This window comes from Neovison vison, chromosome 13 (assembly GCF_020171115.1).
Source record: "Neovison vison isolate M4711 chromosome 13, ASM_NN_V1, whole genome shotgun sequence".
NCBI lineage: Eukaryota > Metazoa > Chordata > Mammalia > Carnivora > Mustelidae > Neogale > Neogale vison.
In genome coordinates this window covers 93,174,111-93,190,098 of record NC_058103.1, presented here as the reverse complement: position 1 = coordinate 93,190,098, position 15,988 = coordinate 93,174,111, and the positions used below count along the sequence as shown (strand labels likewise).

At 41.2% G+C, this 15,988-nt stretch overlaps 1 protein-coding gene across 1 annotated transcript in view; it reads right to left on the bottom strand.

The window, feature by feature from the left end:
* Nucleotides 1-15,988, bottom strand: part of RYR3 (ryanodine receptor 3) — a 515,475-nt gene that overhangs the window by 242,612 nt on the left and 256,875 nt on the right. The window contains 3 exon segments of the mRNA XM_044230143.1: nucleotides 778-873; nucleotides 3,144-3,279; nucleotides 4,681-4,849. Coding sequence (XP_044086078.1) covers nucleotides 778-873; nucleotides 3,144-3,279; nucleotides 4,681-4,849 — 401 coding nt within the window.

The window sequence follows — 15,988 nt, the reverse complement described above, 5'->3', positions numbered from 1 at the left end:
AATTTGGGTAAATTGGAAGGGGAGGTGAACCAGGAGAGACTATGGACTCTGAAAAACAATCTGAGGGGTTTGAAGTGGTGGGGGGGTGGGAGGTTGGGGTACCAGGTGGTGGGTATTATAGAGGGCACGAATTGCATGGAGCACTGGGTGTGGTGAAAAAATAATGAATCCTGTTTTTCTGAAAATAAATAAATTGGAAAAAAATCTAAAAAAAAAAAAAGGGTTGTAGATAGGGCGTCAAGGGTGATCGAGGTTGGCAGCAGGGGGGAGAGAGGGACAATCATTTCCTCCTCTCCCATGGTCATTGTTCAGTCTGCTTCTGACCAAACAGTCAGGAGAAGGATGTCCAGAGAGGATTTAGAAACCCAGAGAACAAGAGTGCAGGCAGCAAGGGAAGAGACCAGGAAACTGAGTGGGGGATGGGGGGGGAATGGGGGGGGGTGGGGAGGGATGGTGGCGATCAAAAGATCCACGGGGTGGAGATGAACACACAAAGTAAAAAATGAAACAGAAAAGGAAATCACTGAAGTCTAGCTTACTGTTGTTAAATAAAGCCAGAGCGAAGCCAGGAGGATTTAGGACTTTCTTTTTGTTGGGAGTAATTATTTGCAGATTGTTGTTGATTCAGTGGAAGAAAGAATTATTCAAGGATTCAACTTTTTTACTCTTTCTTTCTTTCTTTCTTTCTTTCTCTCTCTCTCTCTCTCTTTCTTTCTTTCTTTTTTACACAAAGGGTGAAAACCCCACCTTCTGCAGTTGTTTCCTGCCACTTCTTACCTGAGGAAGATTCTAGTCTGTCCAGTTTGCTGATTAGCCAGTCGAGGTTGTTAGAGAATTGAGCGCAGTTGTTTCTGTTTCCACGAATGAGAGCAGCTGCAAAGAAGGAAATGTTTGAGCATGTAGGTTAAAGGACACGGAGATGAGCATAAGAATTTGGGAAGCTGTCAAATACTTAACTGCTAGGCAACTAAAAGGAACTGAGTGTAACAATCTTCCCCTTCCAAGCTCTTGGATACAATTGTTCCTATATTTGGAAGAGTAAAAATCTACCATTCACTCAAATATTCCAGAGAATTTATGCACTGAACACCTGTCTACTTGCTGGGAACAGAGCAGTATGAACACAACAGCAAATCCCCTGCCTTTATGAAGAAGGTGAAAGAGACAACGAACACACAAATTCATAAAATTACTTCAGATAGCAACAAGCAAGAAAAATATCTGCTTGGTTACTGGTTTAAGAACTCCATTCTTTGCAGTGTTTTCTTAACCCTAGCTAGAGATTTGCAATTTTCCATGCTAAGGGAGGCATCCCAGTGAAAACAGCCGGGAAATTTGGTTAAACTAATAGGCGAATAATAAGGAAACATGAAACTCTAAAATATCTAAGTCATATCAGCATGTGACAATGATTCCCGAAGTGTGGTCCCAGGACTGGAATGTGTCACCTGAGAAATTGTTGGAAATGCAAATTCTCTGTCCTTATCCCAGATCTGAATCTGAATCTGAACCTCTGGGAGGGGACCCAGCATCAGTGTCTTAACCAACTCTCCACTTGATTCTAATGCCTGCTCATGTTTGAGAACCACTGGTAGATGATATTGCTAAGGGAGGGAGAGAATTTGCTATCAGTAGATTTTCACCAAGCTAGACCCACCTAACAGCCCTCCATAGACCTGGCCTCTGCCACAGACCCATGTAAACTGGGCCCATGCACTTGTTCTTTATGCTTTTGGTTTTCAAAGATAGGTTTTACAGATGCTTGAAAGATATTTGGATAAGGAAAGGACTTCCTCCAGACCTCTGCTTTGTATCTCCACAGTTAGAGGACGGCAGAATTCAGTTGGATTTCCAGGTCAGCTGCAACAAAGGGGTTAAGCACAGGGTGCTGGGGGGCGGTCAGCTGGCCTCACACCACAGTTCTAGAATTTATGACATGTATGGCCTTAGGGAAGTTATGACATTTCTGAGCATCAGTTTCTTTTGATTCACGACTAAACGGGTAACAGTACCTACACCTCAAAGTGTTGTTCCTCAGATCAAAAAGAGATATTCCACTGCTTGGCACAAAAAGCTCAGTAACTATTAACTACTCCTGTTGTAAAAATTACTGCTGAGTTAGAGCCTTACCATTACAAAGTATTATAGTTGGAAGGGATTTTACTACAGTGGTAGTCCAATCAGCCTGACCCTTGACATCGAGAATGCGCCCAACCGGATGTCTTCAGCTCCCCCCCTGGCCCACTCACCTTTCTGTGAACTTCCTCTAATGGGAGATACACTTCAGAGCAAAAGCCCAAAATGCTGCTTCATCGTCTCATCTGGGTAACTCCCAGTGGCCACCTTCTCACACAGGCTCATACTGTCTTCCACCACCTCCCTCCCCCAGTGTGGTGGTTTGGGCCCATGTGGGGGTGCTAGTTACCGCAGGCCCCGGGACATCACCCCCTCTCCATACTGTGAGAAGAAAGGCTGGGTGCTGGAACTTCTTCACTCTCCACCTTTATTCCCTGAACAAAAGGAGATAACGAAGAGGCCAAAGCACCAGGAATCAGGACTGCCTGACAAGTGGCCAATGAGAGGTCAGAGAGCTGAAAAGAGGAACCATCTTTAATGTGCAGGTGTCCAAGTCTAAACGTGGAGGGCGCTGCAAACACGTTCGAGTCTTGTTCCCTCATTTTAAAGAGGAGGGACTGAGGTCCAGAGAGACGAAGTGACTGTCAACGGTGTTATGGGTGGTTTTGGCAAGACTGATCCCCACCTGCTTTCACTCTCTGCTGACTTCTTGCTCTAAGTGTGGAAAATACAATAAGCTGCTGGCTAACAGAATGTATGGCTGGCTAACAGAATCAAATGGTTAGAAAAGGCTTCCAAGTGGAGCCTGTGTGGCTCAGCTGGTTAAGCGTCTGTCTTTGGCTCAGGTTGTGATCCCTGGGTCCTGGGATGGAGCCCTGCGTGGGACTCCTTGCTCAGGAGGGAGTCTGCTTCTCCCTCTGCCCCTCACCCTGATCATGCTCTCTCTCAAATAAATAAACAAAATCTTAAAAAAAAGAAAAAACTTCCAAGAATGGGGCTAGATGACCATCAGCCATGTAGAGACGCCCCCTCAGAAATCTTCCCAGGGAGAGGCTGTGTGTGCTTACCGAGCAGTTTGTAGAGGAGGTTCAGGATTTCCTTCCAAGCCATGCCACTCTCCTCCCTTGCGATCCCCGCAAAGTGTGCAACACTGTTGTAGATATTTAAGCGGTCAATGCAGTTTAACACAAGGGCCAACATTCCCTGTGAAGGACAGGTGGGGAAAAGATGAAAGCTCCCAATTAAGAAAGCAGGATTCTGTTCTTTTCCCTCTCGGGTCATTCACATTTTATAGCTGATGACGCTAATGTGCACACAGACCATCACATGCCAGTTTGGATTTTGTTTTCTTCCTAAAAACAAAACATACATTCTTGTGCCTCAGAGACATGAAATAGCATCCATATGGCCGGGGGTTGGGGAGAGGTGGGAATTAGCAGTTTCCTCATGACAGGTTTGCCCCCGTGTGTTTAACTCCATCTAAGGACATATCAAAAGTGGAAGCATGAATGAGGCCCCCAAAAGCTTGCTTTGGGCCTGGCGTGAAATGACGCTGACTTTCCCAGCAACAGCCCTCGATACAGTTTCTATTTTCCTATTAAATCTCAAGAAATTCCATTCAGATGCATAAGACAACCATGCTTGCTTCCTCCCTCTCCTCTGTCAAAAGGGTAGGATTTAGAGACAATAAAACCAAAAGTGGATTTTAACTGCTTCTCTTCTAAATGACAATATGATGCTGCGCAGTGAAAGCATCCATGCCTCGTTGTTTTTAAAGAGAGAGAGAGTCTCAGTAGCCTTTCGGGCATCATGTCCCCAGAGCCAGTCTGCTTGGATCAGGAGACTGAGCAGGGACGGGTCTATAGGCCCCTAACTTTGGAAACAGCCAAGGAACAAGCCCTGTCCCCAGGAACAGAGGCGCTGCAGGAGTGGGACCATGGCCTGTTACTGCCAAATCATCACGTCCAAGTTCAAAGAAGGCCTGTGACTTTTCCAAGATCACACCTCACCAGGGATGAAGCCTAGGATGGAGCCAGAACTTGATCCAGGGCCTCCTGGGTCCCAAGTTAGTTTTTCCTTGCATTCAGGTCTCCTCCCTTATGACCCAGACACTCGGGTTCTTGGTAAGACCTGGCTTTACTTGTTATCTTTCAAGTTCAGGTCCCCAGTCATTGCAGACATGGTAGAACCTGGGCGTTTGTATTTTTTCAAACAGGTTTCCTAGGTAATTCTGACTGCTTCTAAAATTTGGGAACCACAGCCAATGCCATGCTTTAATAGCTGAGACTGAGCACAGACTGGCATATACACGTGCGCTGCGGCACTGAAGTTTTGAAGACTTGGAGTCTTCCAACTTCAGTGGGAGTGTGCCTAGATCCATGGTTACAATGTGTACTGGGAGTGTAACCACGGGTGGCAGACAGGGAAGGTCAGCTGCCAATGCATCCTTTCCTTTCCGGCATCCCTCTCTCTCTTGTTCTTCCATAGCTACCCGCATGTGCGGAGACAAAGCTGAACTGCCATCCTAAGGATATGCTAGCTCTGGGAATCTCTGCATTTATTCTCTCGCAAAGAGAATCTCAACTTTTAATTTTTTCGACTTACCTCCTCCTTGAAGAGATTCTGTCTGTTCTTGAGCGAGCGGAGTTTGTTCTGTTTGTCCTCGTGCTGCATCTCCTCCTCTGGGGGCTGAAAGTAGGCAATCAAGTCCTGCAAGGTCTGCAGGACCTCTTGGATCGGCAGGGTGACAGGGGCTGCTGCGCGGTTGTTCCCGCTAAAGACACAAGATGGATGCGGCTCAGGTCTGGGCCTTGGGTGGGGACCCTGACGAGCGTCCGCCGGGTCCTGGTTCTTACCCGCCCCACGATGGGCACCAGGCCCGGCTTCCCGCAGCAGTCGCCGAGTGATTACCACACATTCACGTCTGCTAACCAAAAGAGCCACAGAAGAAAACATCTGACTCGATTTTAAAGACCTTACGTCAACAAAGGGAAAGGATCCGTGCCTTCTGCCATGCTTTCTCATTTTCTGCATAAGAACACTTAAAAATAACTTACTAAATCACAGTTCTTTCGAATGATCCCAGATTCCTCTTGGAACAGGTTAAAACATTAGGTTGGAAGGGTTTCTATCAACTCCATCTGTGCTTTTGCCTCCTCTCTCCCTTTCTGTCTCTTTCTCTCTTCACGGTTTTCATGTCTCTGCATGGGTTTTATTTCATCAAGGTTTTGTGTGTGTGCATGTACACATGAGCTCCTCTTCCCCCTTTGTGGAGGTCTCCTCCTGACTTCCTCTGTGTGGCCTCCGCACTCTTTCTCAGCAATCGACCCCCTCTCTCCGCATTCTTCCTCTCTGTCTTCATGACCCTTCCTCAGTGTTCCCTCCCCCACCACCTCTCTTGTTCTCTCTGCTGTGGCCCTCCTATCCTGAATGTCTGTTTCTGTCCAACTTGGTCAGAGTTTTTCAAAAAGTCTTGTGATTAAATCCCATCAATACAGAGACACCACAAATCTCCACAGATGGGAAAAAGAAGCCATTTCCCATCCCCTTGATGGGTACATTGGTGAGCCTTCTGGAGAACAAAGGCTATAAGGAGGAAGGGGAAAACAGACCCATCCCCTGTGAAACTGCCTCACTGCCCCAGGGAACTGGGAACTGGCAGAGTGTATAAATCACCTCAGAACTTTTCCTTGGGTCAATTTCTAAGGAGTTCTCCTCAGCATTGACAGGATATTTGGTTACCTAATAGTCTGGACACATGCTAAGAAAAGACTTACCAGGCCTAAAGCAAAGGCTTAACAAGCCCAAAGAACACTCAGATTATGAAGTGACAATTCCAATTTTGTATACAAAAAAGGCCAAGTGAATGAGATGTGGACAGAACCCCAGTGGACTACAGACACGGAGGGCCTTCTCACCAGGGTGGGCGCTGGCCTACGGGAAGAGCTACGGAAATGCTCACTTTATGACTATCCGAGATACTCCAGGATATAGAGCGTGGGAAAGAGAATGCTGTGAGGACATGAAGTGAAGGTTTGGGAAGACAAAACCCAGTCAGGAATGACTTCCTAATTCTAGATTCAAGGAAAAAATGAATACAGTATCTCCAGTTGGTTTGGCCCAGATGCAGATTCTCCCAACCCCTGCCCCCCTTTTTGAAAAAATTTGAGTTTACTAGAAACAATGACATGTGTTAAGTAAATAGTGTTGCTTTGGAGATATATAATATATATATGATGAAAAGATAAAAGACATTTTTAGCATTTTTGTAGTTTGAAGAGAGAACTATACAGGGGGCCAGAAAACCCAATTTATAGTCATTGCCATGAACCTATGATATTTGGAGTGTCTCTAAACCTCCTGTGCTTGGTTTTCCACCTAGAAAATAGGAACGGTACAACCTTTATTATTGCCAGGGTCCTTCTGGGTCTAATTTTGTTCTGTGGGTTCTCATTGCTAGATTGCTTCATCTTGTCCCTTCGAAACCCATCAATATGATAGTATTCCACTGGACTAAAGGCAGATCCCTCTTTCCCTCAAAGCAGAACACATCCCACCCACAGGCCTGGCACTAGGGACAGTGGGGAAACAGACATGACCTCTGAATGGCTTCATGGTGATCACCTTCTACTCCAGAACCTTGGGGGAGACCCAGATGCACCCAGGATAGGGACAAGATGGTGTCTCAATTCAGAACGAACTACAGTGGTACCTTAGTCATCCCAGCTTTTTACTTTTTTTCTGCTCTCTGATTGAGCCACTGCCCCACTATGTTCCCAGATCTTTGCAAGGACTTCTTTTGTTTAATTCAAGTAAGATCTCAGGGGATTCTGAATATTTACCATACTATTACCATAACACAATTATTTATGTAATATTTCCATCCTAAGGTTAAACTCAGGACAGCTGGATAGTATCTACTCGTCAGCAGGATTTCTGAGACTCCCTCACCTTTCACATCTTTCATGTGTCTTACTGGACAGCTCCCAGCAGCTGCTGGGATGATGAGCAGGATGATGAGACAGCACAAGCCAACTTTAACCTTTCTTCCGCATTGTTCTTTCTTCTTTCTTCCCTATTCATTTAACTTTAATTTGCTTTCTCAGAAGGCCACCCCCCTCCTTCTGGTTTCCATTGTACACAGAATGTTCTGTCATTTTCTCAAAAAAGATAGGAGGGGAGAATCTCCTTACCATTTTTTTTTTTTTTTAAAGTCTTTCACTTCCCAGCTCTTGCAAAATCCAAGTACTATGGCTTTTGCAGCCCCCATCCCTGCTGCACAGGCTTATTTTTCAGCAGTCCTACTTTCTTCTAAAACATCCTGTGGCTCAGACAGCTAAGAATTTCCCCAACCGACAGGGGAACATCCAGATCATCTGACTGAGGAACTCAGGAAATCCTCTCCCTCACAAAAATGATGATAAAATGGGGCAAAATCATCCTAAACAATTTTTTTAAGGACTCTGGAAATTGACCAAAGGCATACAACAAATTGAGTTTTTTTTGTTTTGTTTTGTTTCTTTGTTTTAAATAATGAGGCTTGGTGAGTCCACCTGGGTGGCTCAGTTGGTTAAGCGCCTGCCGTCAGCTCCAGTCATGACCCCTGGGTCCTGGTATAGAGCCTCACATTAGGCTTCCGGTTCAGTGGGGAACCTGCTTCTCCTTCTCTCTCTGCCTGCTGCTCCCCCTGCTTATGCTCTCTCTTTCTCAAATAAATGAATAAAATATTTTTAAAAATTAAAAAAAAAAAAAGAATGAGCCTTGCTAAGAGATGTAGAACCCTATGGTATTTCAGCCTGAGGCTGTCCTCAGGCCCACCTCTAGCTTTAGATCAAAGGAGTTCTAACAAGGTGGGGCAGACCCTGAGCAAGGTCACACATGTACTCAGGAAGAGCTGGAGAGGGATGTAGCCATCTACTTATCTCTGGCTTTATCTGAGGTTGTGGGCAAGCAGAAAGCGAAATCCAGGACAGACCTAAAACTGTGTGAACTCTGAATGTGTTATCTAACCCACAAGCAGGCCCATCACCAAATACCTGTAAGAAATATAAGGCGACCAGGCTGAGCTTGTAAGAAATACTGAGGGAAGTTCTTCAGGTTGAAAGAAAATGACACCAGATAGTAACTAGAATCTATATGTAGGAATAAAGAGCACTAGTAAAAGTAATTATGTAGGTAATATAAAATATGGTATAAATATGTTCATTTCTCTTTTGTTTTTATATTTTTAAAAAACAAACAGATGGGGCACCTGGGTGACTCACTCGTTAAGTGCCGGCTCTCATCTAATGTCATGATCCCATTATCCTGGGATTGAGCCCCGCATCAGGCTCCCTGCCTCTCCCTCTCCCACTCTCCCTGCTTGTATTGCCTCTCTTGCTGTGTCTTTCTCTGTCAAATAAATAAAATCTTTAAAAATATAATTAAAAAATTAAAAATGAATGGATAAGAAAATAATTGTAAAAAAAAATTGTAAAAAAAATTGTACTGCTGGGCTTATACCAAAGGAGGATGTAATATATATAGCAGTATTATTTCAAGGAGGAAAGCGAGAATGAAATGCTGGAGCAAAGTTGTTTGGTTTTACATGTTAAGTTAGTTTTAATTCGAGGTAGAGTGTCACAAATTAAACACCTACCAAGTTGCCTAGAACAACCACTAAGAATATAACTCAAGACAGCAGTAAAAAAAAAAAACAAAAACAAAACACACACACAAAAAAAACCCCAAATCCCTCAGCAAAGCAATTAAAATGGTAGACTAGAAAATATCTAAAACAAAAGAAGGCAATAAAGGAGGAAGACAGAAACAAAAAGAACATGAGATATATAAAAATCAGATAGCAACATGGTAGACATAAATTCAACAGTTTAAATAATTACATTATCTATAAATGGATTACACACACCAATAAACGGAGAAGACTGTCAGAGTACATTGAGAAAACAAGATTCAATGTATCCTCTGTACAAGATACACTTTATAGATTCAAAGACACAGGTTGCAAGTAAAAGGCGTGAAGAACTTATTCCTTGCCAACAGTAACCACGATCTGTATGTGAGACCTCTGGAGTGGCTCTACAAATTAGACTTAAAGATAAAAAATGTTCATAGAGAAAAAAAGGGAAATGTTTTCTAATTATAAAAAAGTCAATTTATCAGGGAGATATATCTGTTATGAACATATAACCACCCAAAAACAGACACCAAAATACATGAAAGTTGAAGTTGGGAAAACCAAGGGAGAAACAGACAATTCAGCCTAATAGTGAGAGATTAAACACCCTATTCTCAGTTAACATAACATCTTCTAATGTAACTAGTTTATAAAAGGCAAAACCACATGATCATCCAAATAGACAAAGAAAAACAATTTGCCAAAATCTAACACATTCAAGATAAAAAAAACCTCTTAACAAATACAGGAACTCAAGAGAACTTCCTCAACCCCTTAAAGTCACCTACAAAAGCCCTACAATTAACATCATATTCAATAAACAAAGACTGAGTGTTTTCCTGTTAAGATAGGAACAAGAAAAGGATATATGTTTTTTCCACTTTTATTTCACATTGTAATGGATGTTCTAGCCACTGCAATCAAGGGGGGGCAAGGAACAGGAAAGAAAGGGTATCCATTTTGTAAAGGAAAAAAACCAGAAATTTATTAACAAATGACATGATCCTGTTTGTAGATAAAGAATGCACACCAAAAAAAAAAAAAATCCACTAGAATAAACTTTTCAAATAAGTCACAGGACGCATGATTGATATTTAAAAAACTCAATTTCTGTTCCTTCCGTATTATGTATGCAGTGAACAATTTGAAAAGAAATTAAGAGAACAATTCCATCTGTAGTAGCATCAAAAATACTTAGGGATAAATTTTATAGAAGACACCTAAGGTCTATTATCCATTTTGAGTTTATCTTTGTGTACAGTGTAAGAGAATGGTCGAGTTTCAACGTGAGACAGGAATCCATTAGAATCCTAGAGGAGAACATAGGCAGTAATCTCTTCGATATCAGCCACAGCAACTTCTTTCAAGATATGTCTCCAAAGACAAAGGAAACAAAAGCGAAAATGAACTTTTGGGACTTCATCAAAATCCAAAGCTTCTGCACAGCAAAGGAAATAATCAAGAAAACAAAGAGGCAACCCACGGAATGGGAGAAGATATTTGCAAATGACAGTACAGACAAAAGGTTGATATCCAGGATCTATAATGAACTCCTCAAACTCAACACACACAAAACAGACAAACACATCAAAAAATGGGCAGAAGATATGAACAGACACTTCTCCAATCAAGACATACAAATGGCTATCAGACACATGAAAAAATGTTCATCATCACTAGCCATCAGGGAGATTCAAATTAAAACCACATTGAGATATCACCTTACACCAGTTAGAATGGCCAAAATTAACAAGACAGGAAACAACATGTGTTGGAGGGGATGTGGAGAAAGGGGAACCCTCTTCCACTGTTGGTGGGAATGCAAGTTGGTGCAGCCACTTTGGAGAACAGTGTGGAGATTCCTCAAGAAATTAAAAATAGAACTTCCCTATGACTCTGCCATTGCACTCCTGGGTATTTACCCCAAAGATACAGATGTTGTGAAAAGAAGGGCCATCTGTACCCCAATGTTTATAGCAGCAATGACCACGATCGCCAAACTGTGGAAAGAACAAAGATGCCCTTCAACGGACGAATGGATAAGGAAGATGTGGTCCATATACACTATGGAGTATTATGCCTCCATCAGAAAGGATGAATACCCAACTTTTGTAGCAACATGGATGGGAATGGAAGAGATTATGCTGAGTGAAATAAGTCAAGCAGAGAGAGTCAATTATCATATGGTTTCACTTATTTGTGGAGCATAACAAATAGCATGGAGGACATGGGGAGTTAGAGAGGAGAAGGAAGTTGGGGGAAATTGGAAGGGGAGGTGAACCAGGAGAGACTATGGACTCTGAAAAACAATCTGAGGGGTTTGAAGTGGCAAGGGGGTGGGAAGTTGGGGTACCAAGGTGGTGGGGATTATAGAGGGAATGGATTGCATGAAGCACTGGGTGTGGTGAAAAAATAATTGAATACTGTTATGCTGAGAAAAAAAAAAAAAAAGAAGACACCTAAGACAAACACTGAAAACTATAATATCTTGCAGAAAGGATTTCAAGAAGAAAAGATAAAGGGAGAGATATTCTACGTGAATTAGAAGATTCAGTACAATTAAGATAAAAGTTCTTCCACCAAATTGATCTAAAGTTTCAATGCATTTCCTATCAATATCCTGGCAAGCAAAAGTTGACAAATTCACCCTAAAATTTATATGGGAATTCAAAGGGTCCAGAAAAGCCAAAATAATTTTGAAAAAAAAGTACAAAACTAGAGGATTCTATCGGATTTCAATGCTTACTATAAAGCTATGTTCATGAGGACAGTGTTGTTTTGAGATATATGTAAGCCAGTGGAATAAAATTGAGGGTCTAGAAACATACCCTTAAATTTATGGTCACTTGGCTTTTGACAAAGGTGCCAAGGGAACGTGATGGAGGAAAGAGCCTTTCAAAGAATTAGGCAAGGACAATGAGGTATCAAAATGATCCACTTTAAAAGAAAAAAAAAGGAATTTCAATTCTTACATCAGGCCATATCCAAAAACAGATTCAACATGGATCACAGAGCTAATGTAAGACCTTAAATTACAAAACTTTCAGAAGAAACACAGGAGAAAGTCCTGGTGACTCTGGGTTGGGCAAGAGCTCTTAGGACACTCAAAAGCACAATCCAGAAACAAAAGTTATGTTAAATTGGACTTCATCAATATTAAAATGTTTGTGCTTCAAAGATATCATTAAGAAAAGGAGGGGAAAAAAGCCACAGACTAAGAGAAAATATCTTCAAATTATGAAGCAATAGAAAACTTGCAACCAGAAGATACAAAGAATTGTCAAATGTCAGCGTGAAGACAAACCACCCAACCCAAAACAGGCAAAGCCTTGATTACATTTTCCTAAGGAAGATATATGAATAGCTAATAAGTACATGAAAAGACATGCAAAATCATTAGTCATTTTGGAAATGCAAATTAAAATCATAACAGCATACTGCTTCATAAGCCACTAGAATATCTACAATCAAAAACAGACAATACGGGTGTGGAGAAATTGGAACTTTGTATATCTGAGTGGAACATAAAATGGCATATCTGCTTTGGAAAGAGGGCTTCCAGTTTCCTAAAAAATTAGGCATACCCAAATATCCAATGGACTTTGTTAAGTGAAATAAGCAAGGCACAAAAAGACAAATTTTGTATGATTCTGGTTAAATTAATTAAATTCACAGAAAGGTTGAATAATGTTTACCAGGGCCTGGTGGAGAGTGGGGAAGAAGGCAGAGTTATTGTTTAATGGGTATAGATTTCTGTTTCCAATGTTGTAGAAGTTCTGGGGATGGACAGTGGTGATGATTGTACAAAAATCTGAATTTGGTTAATATCACAAATGGTACACTTAAAACTGGTTGAAATGGTAAATGCTATGCTCTGTATATTTTATCATAAAAATATAAACATGTTGGGGCACCTGGGTGGCTCAGTTGGTTAAATGTCTGCATTTGGCTCAGGTCAGGATCCTGGGGTCCTAGGGCTGAGCCCCACATTGTGCTCCCCACTCAGCAGAGTCTACTTCTCCCTTTGCCTCTACCCTCCCCCAATTTATGCTTTTTCTCTCGCTTACTCTCTCTCAAATAAAATCCTTTAAAAAAAATACATATAAGTGTTAAACAAATTACATATGACTTTGCAATTCTACTTCCTGGTATTTACCCGAGAAAAATGAAAATACATACCCAAAGACTTTTACACAAATATCCATGGAACCAATACTGATAATAAACAAAAACAGAAAAAAACCCACTGATTCTCAACTGACAAACAGAATGCGAGGTATATCTATACCTGTCCGTCTCTCTCTCTCTCTAGATCTTTCTATATACACCATGGGTATACACACACACAAACACACACATAATCATATATATGTGTGTGTGTGTGTGTGTATAATATATTTATATACACAGTATATATACTTGTAGTACAATAGGGATGAACCTCAAGAAATGTAATACTAAGGGAAAAGGCCAGGATCAAAAGACAATATAATGTAAGAATCAACTTATAAAGGTATTAAATCAAGAGAGACCAAGACTATATGATTGGTTGTCTAATGCTGGGGGCGGGAAATAATATATACTACAATAGGCATAAGGGATCTTTTTGGGGTGATAGAAATGCTTGAAAAGCAAATTATGGAGATAGTTGCTTTGCTCAGTAAAGTTATTAAAATTCACTGAGTTGCACACTCAAAAGAATGGATTTTATGATATGTAAATTATAACCCAATAAAGCTGTTTAAAAATAATTTTCCCACTGTCAGGTATGTAACTCCCACTGACTTTTTAAAGTAATAGCTTTATTAAAATATAATTCACATATTACACAATCATCTATTTAAAGGGTGCAATTCAGTGGTTTAATGGTTTTTAGTATATTTATAGTTTGGCAACCATTGCCTCAATCAATTTTTGAACTTTTTCATCAGCTTCCGTCCAAATCCCATACCCATTAGCAGTCACTGCCCCTGTCCCCTCTGGGCAACCACTGATCTACTTTCTGTCTCTATGGAAATGCCTATTCTGGATATCTCATGTAAGTAGAATCCTATCATGAACAGCCTCTATCAATACTTCATTCCTTTTTATGGATAAGTAATACTCCATTGTATGAAAACGGCACATTTTGTTTATCCAACCATCATTGGTCTTTTGGGTTGTTATCACTTTGTGGCTAACATGAATAATGCTGTTTGGAACATCTTTGTACCAGTTTTTGAGTAGACATATTTCATATCTCTTAGGTATATAACCTAGGAGTGAAATAATTCGGTCATATGTTTAATTTTTTGAGGAATTTCCAGATGGTATTCCAATATGGCTGCCAACATTTTACATTCCCACCAACAATATATGAAGGTTCCAACTTCTCCACATCCTGTCTCACGCTTCTTATTAAGTCTCTTTAATTATAGCCATCCCTGTGGGAGTAAAGTTCTCTCACTCTGGTTTTGATTTGCATTTTTCCTCATGGCTAATGGCATTGACTGTCTTTTCATATGCTTATTGGCCATTTGTGTATTTTCTTTGGAGAAATGTCTATTTAGATCTTTGCCCATTTTGTCAATTGGTCCATTTGTCTTTTTAAGGTTGAGCTGTAAGAGTGCTTTATTCCAGATACAAGTCTCTTGTCAGATACATGATTTGAAATATTCTTTCCCATCACCTAGGTTGTTTTTTCACTTTCTTGATGGTTCCCCTTGCAGCAAAAACCTTTTTAATTTGATCAAGTCCAGTTTATATATATTCTTTTATTGCTTCTGTTTCTGGTGTCATATTGAATAAGCCACTGCCTAATTCAAGGTCATAAAAATTCAAGCCTATGTTTTCTTCCCTAGTTTTTATAGTTTTAGGTCTTATAATTAGGTCTTTGATCCATTTTGAATTCATTTTTATATAGTTATGAGGCAGGGGCCTCTGACTTGTAAGACAGGCACAAGGGCAGTGTTTCAGAGAACTGAGAACCAAATAAAAAAATAAAGCCATTCCACCTCTAGGATGATGGTTCTGGAGATAGTCAAGACTACATGAAAAGCTCATTTTTGTACACAGCCATCTTTTAATTCCTGTACCAAGCTATTCATTCTAATATCCTTTCTCTGAAGAAGGGGAGCAGGTCTGGACATTTTGGGGAACAGAAAGGAGGAAGCACTTTGTTTGGGGATCACAGGAAACCAGTGATAGTGGAATGGCTGATGTGTAGGCCCCAGTTCCATTCTGTAGTAGGAATACCTTATTGTCTACTTTCCCTTCTCTATTTTGGTAATGGGATGCCTGAGTGGTACTGGGAACACAGCCTACCAACCAGACAATATATTTCTCAATCTCCCTGCAGTTAGATGTGGTCATCTGACTGATTTTAATTAGTTGAGTACAAGAAAAGCGATCTACTTCTAGGTCATATTTTTAAACAAAAGAAATCACTTATCCTCCACCACTCCCAATTTCCTCACCCCACCCCACTACCCCCCCCTTTTTTTTTTCTCGAAGTACAGATCTGAGAAATGATGCTAGCATGTTATTTTTGATCATGTACATGAGGAAAATATACCAGGATAGTTGGTCTCAGTGGTGTTGAATATTAGAATCTCCTGGGGAGCTTGAATCAAAAGGTGGTGTTTGAATCCCATCACAGAAATTCTAGAGATCTGTTTTTTTACTATTTGTATTTTTTAAAAGATTCATTTACTTATTTCAGAGAAAGAGAGAGCAAGCAAGCTGGGGGGAGGGACAGAGGGAAAGAATCTCAAGCAGACTCCAGGCTGAGCTCAAATCTCACGACTCTGAGGTCATGACCTGAGCTGAAATCAAGAGTTGGATGCTTAACCAACTGAGCCACCCAGCTGGCCCACCACAGAAATTCTAATGCAATCGGTATGAGATGCCACTTAGGCATCAGGGTATTAAAAACTCTCCATGGGGCGCCTGGGTGGCTCAGCACATTAAAGCCTCTGCCTTCGGCTCAGGTCATGATCCCAGAGTCCAGGGATTGAGTCCTGCATCGGGCTTTCTGCTCAGCAGGGAGCCTGCTTCCCTTCCTCTCTCTCTCTCTGCCTACCTGTGATCTCTGTCAAATAAATAAAATCTTAAAAACAACGTCAAAAAAACCCAACTCTCCAGATGAATCTCACATGTGGCCAAAGGTAAGACCCCCTCCTCCGGGGCAATGGTTTGTCAACTTCAGCATGCTTCAGCATCAGCTGGAGGGCCTATCAAAACACGATTTCCTGGAAT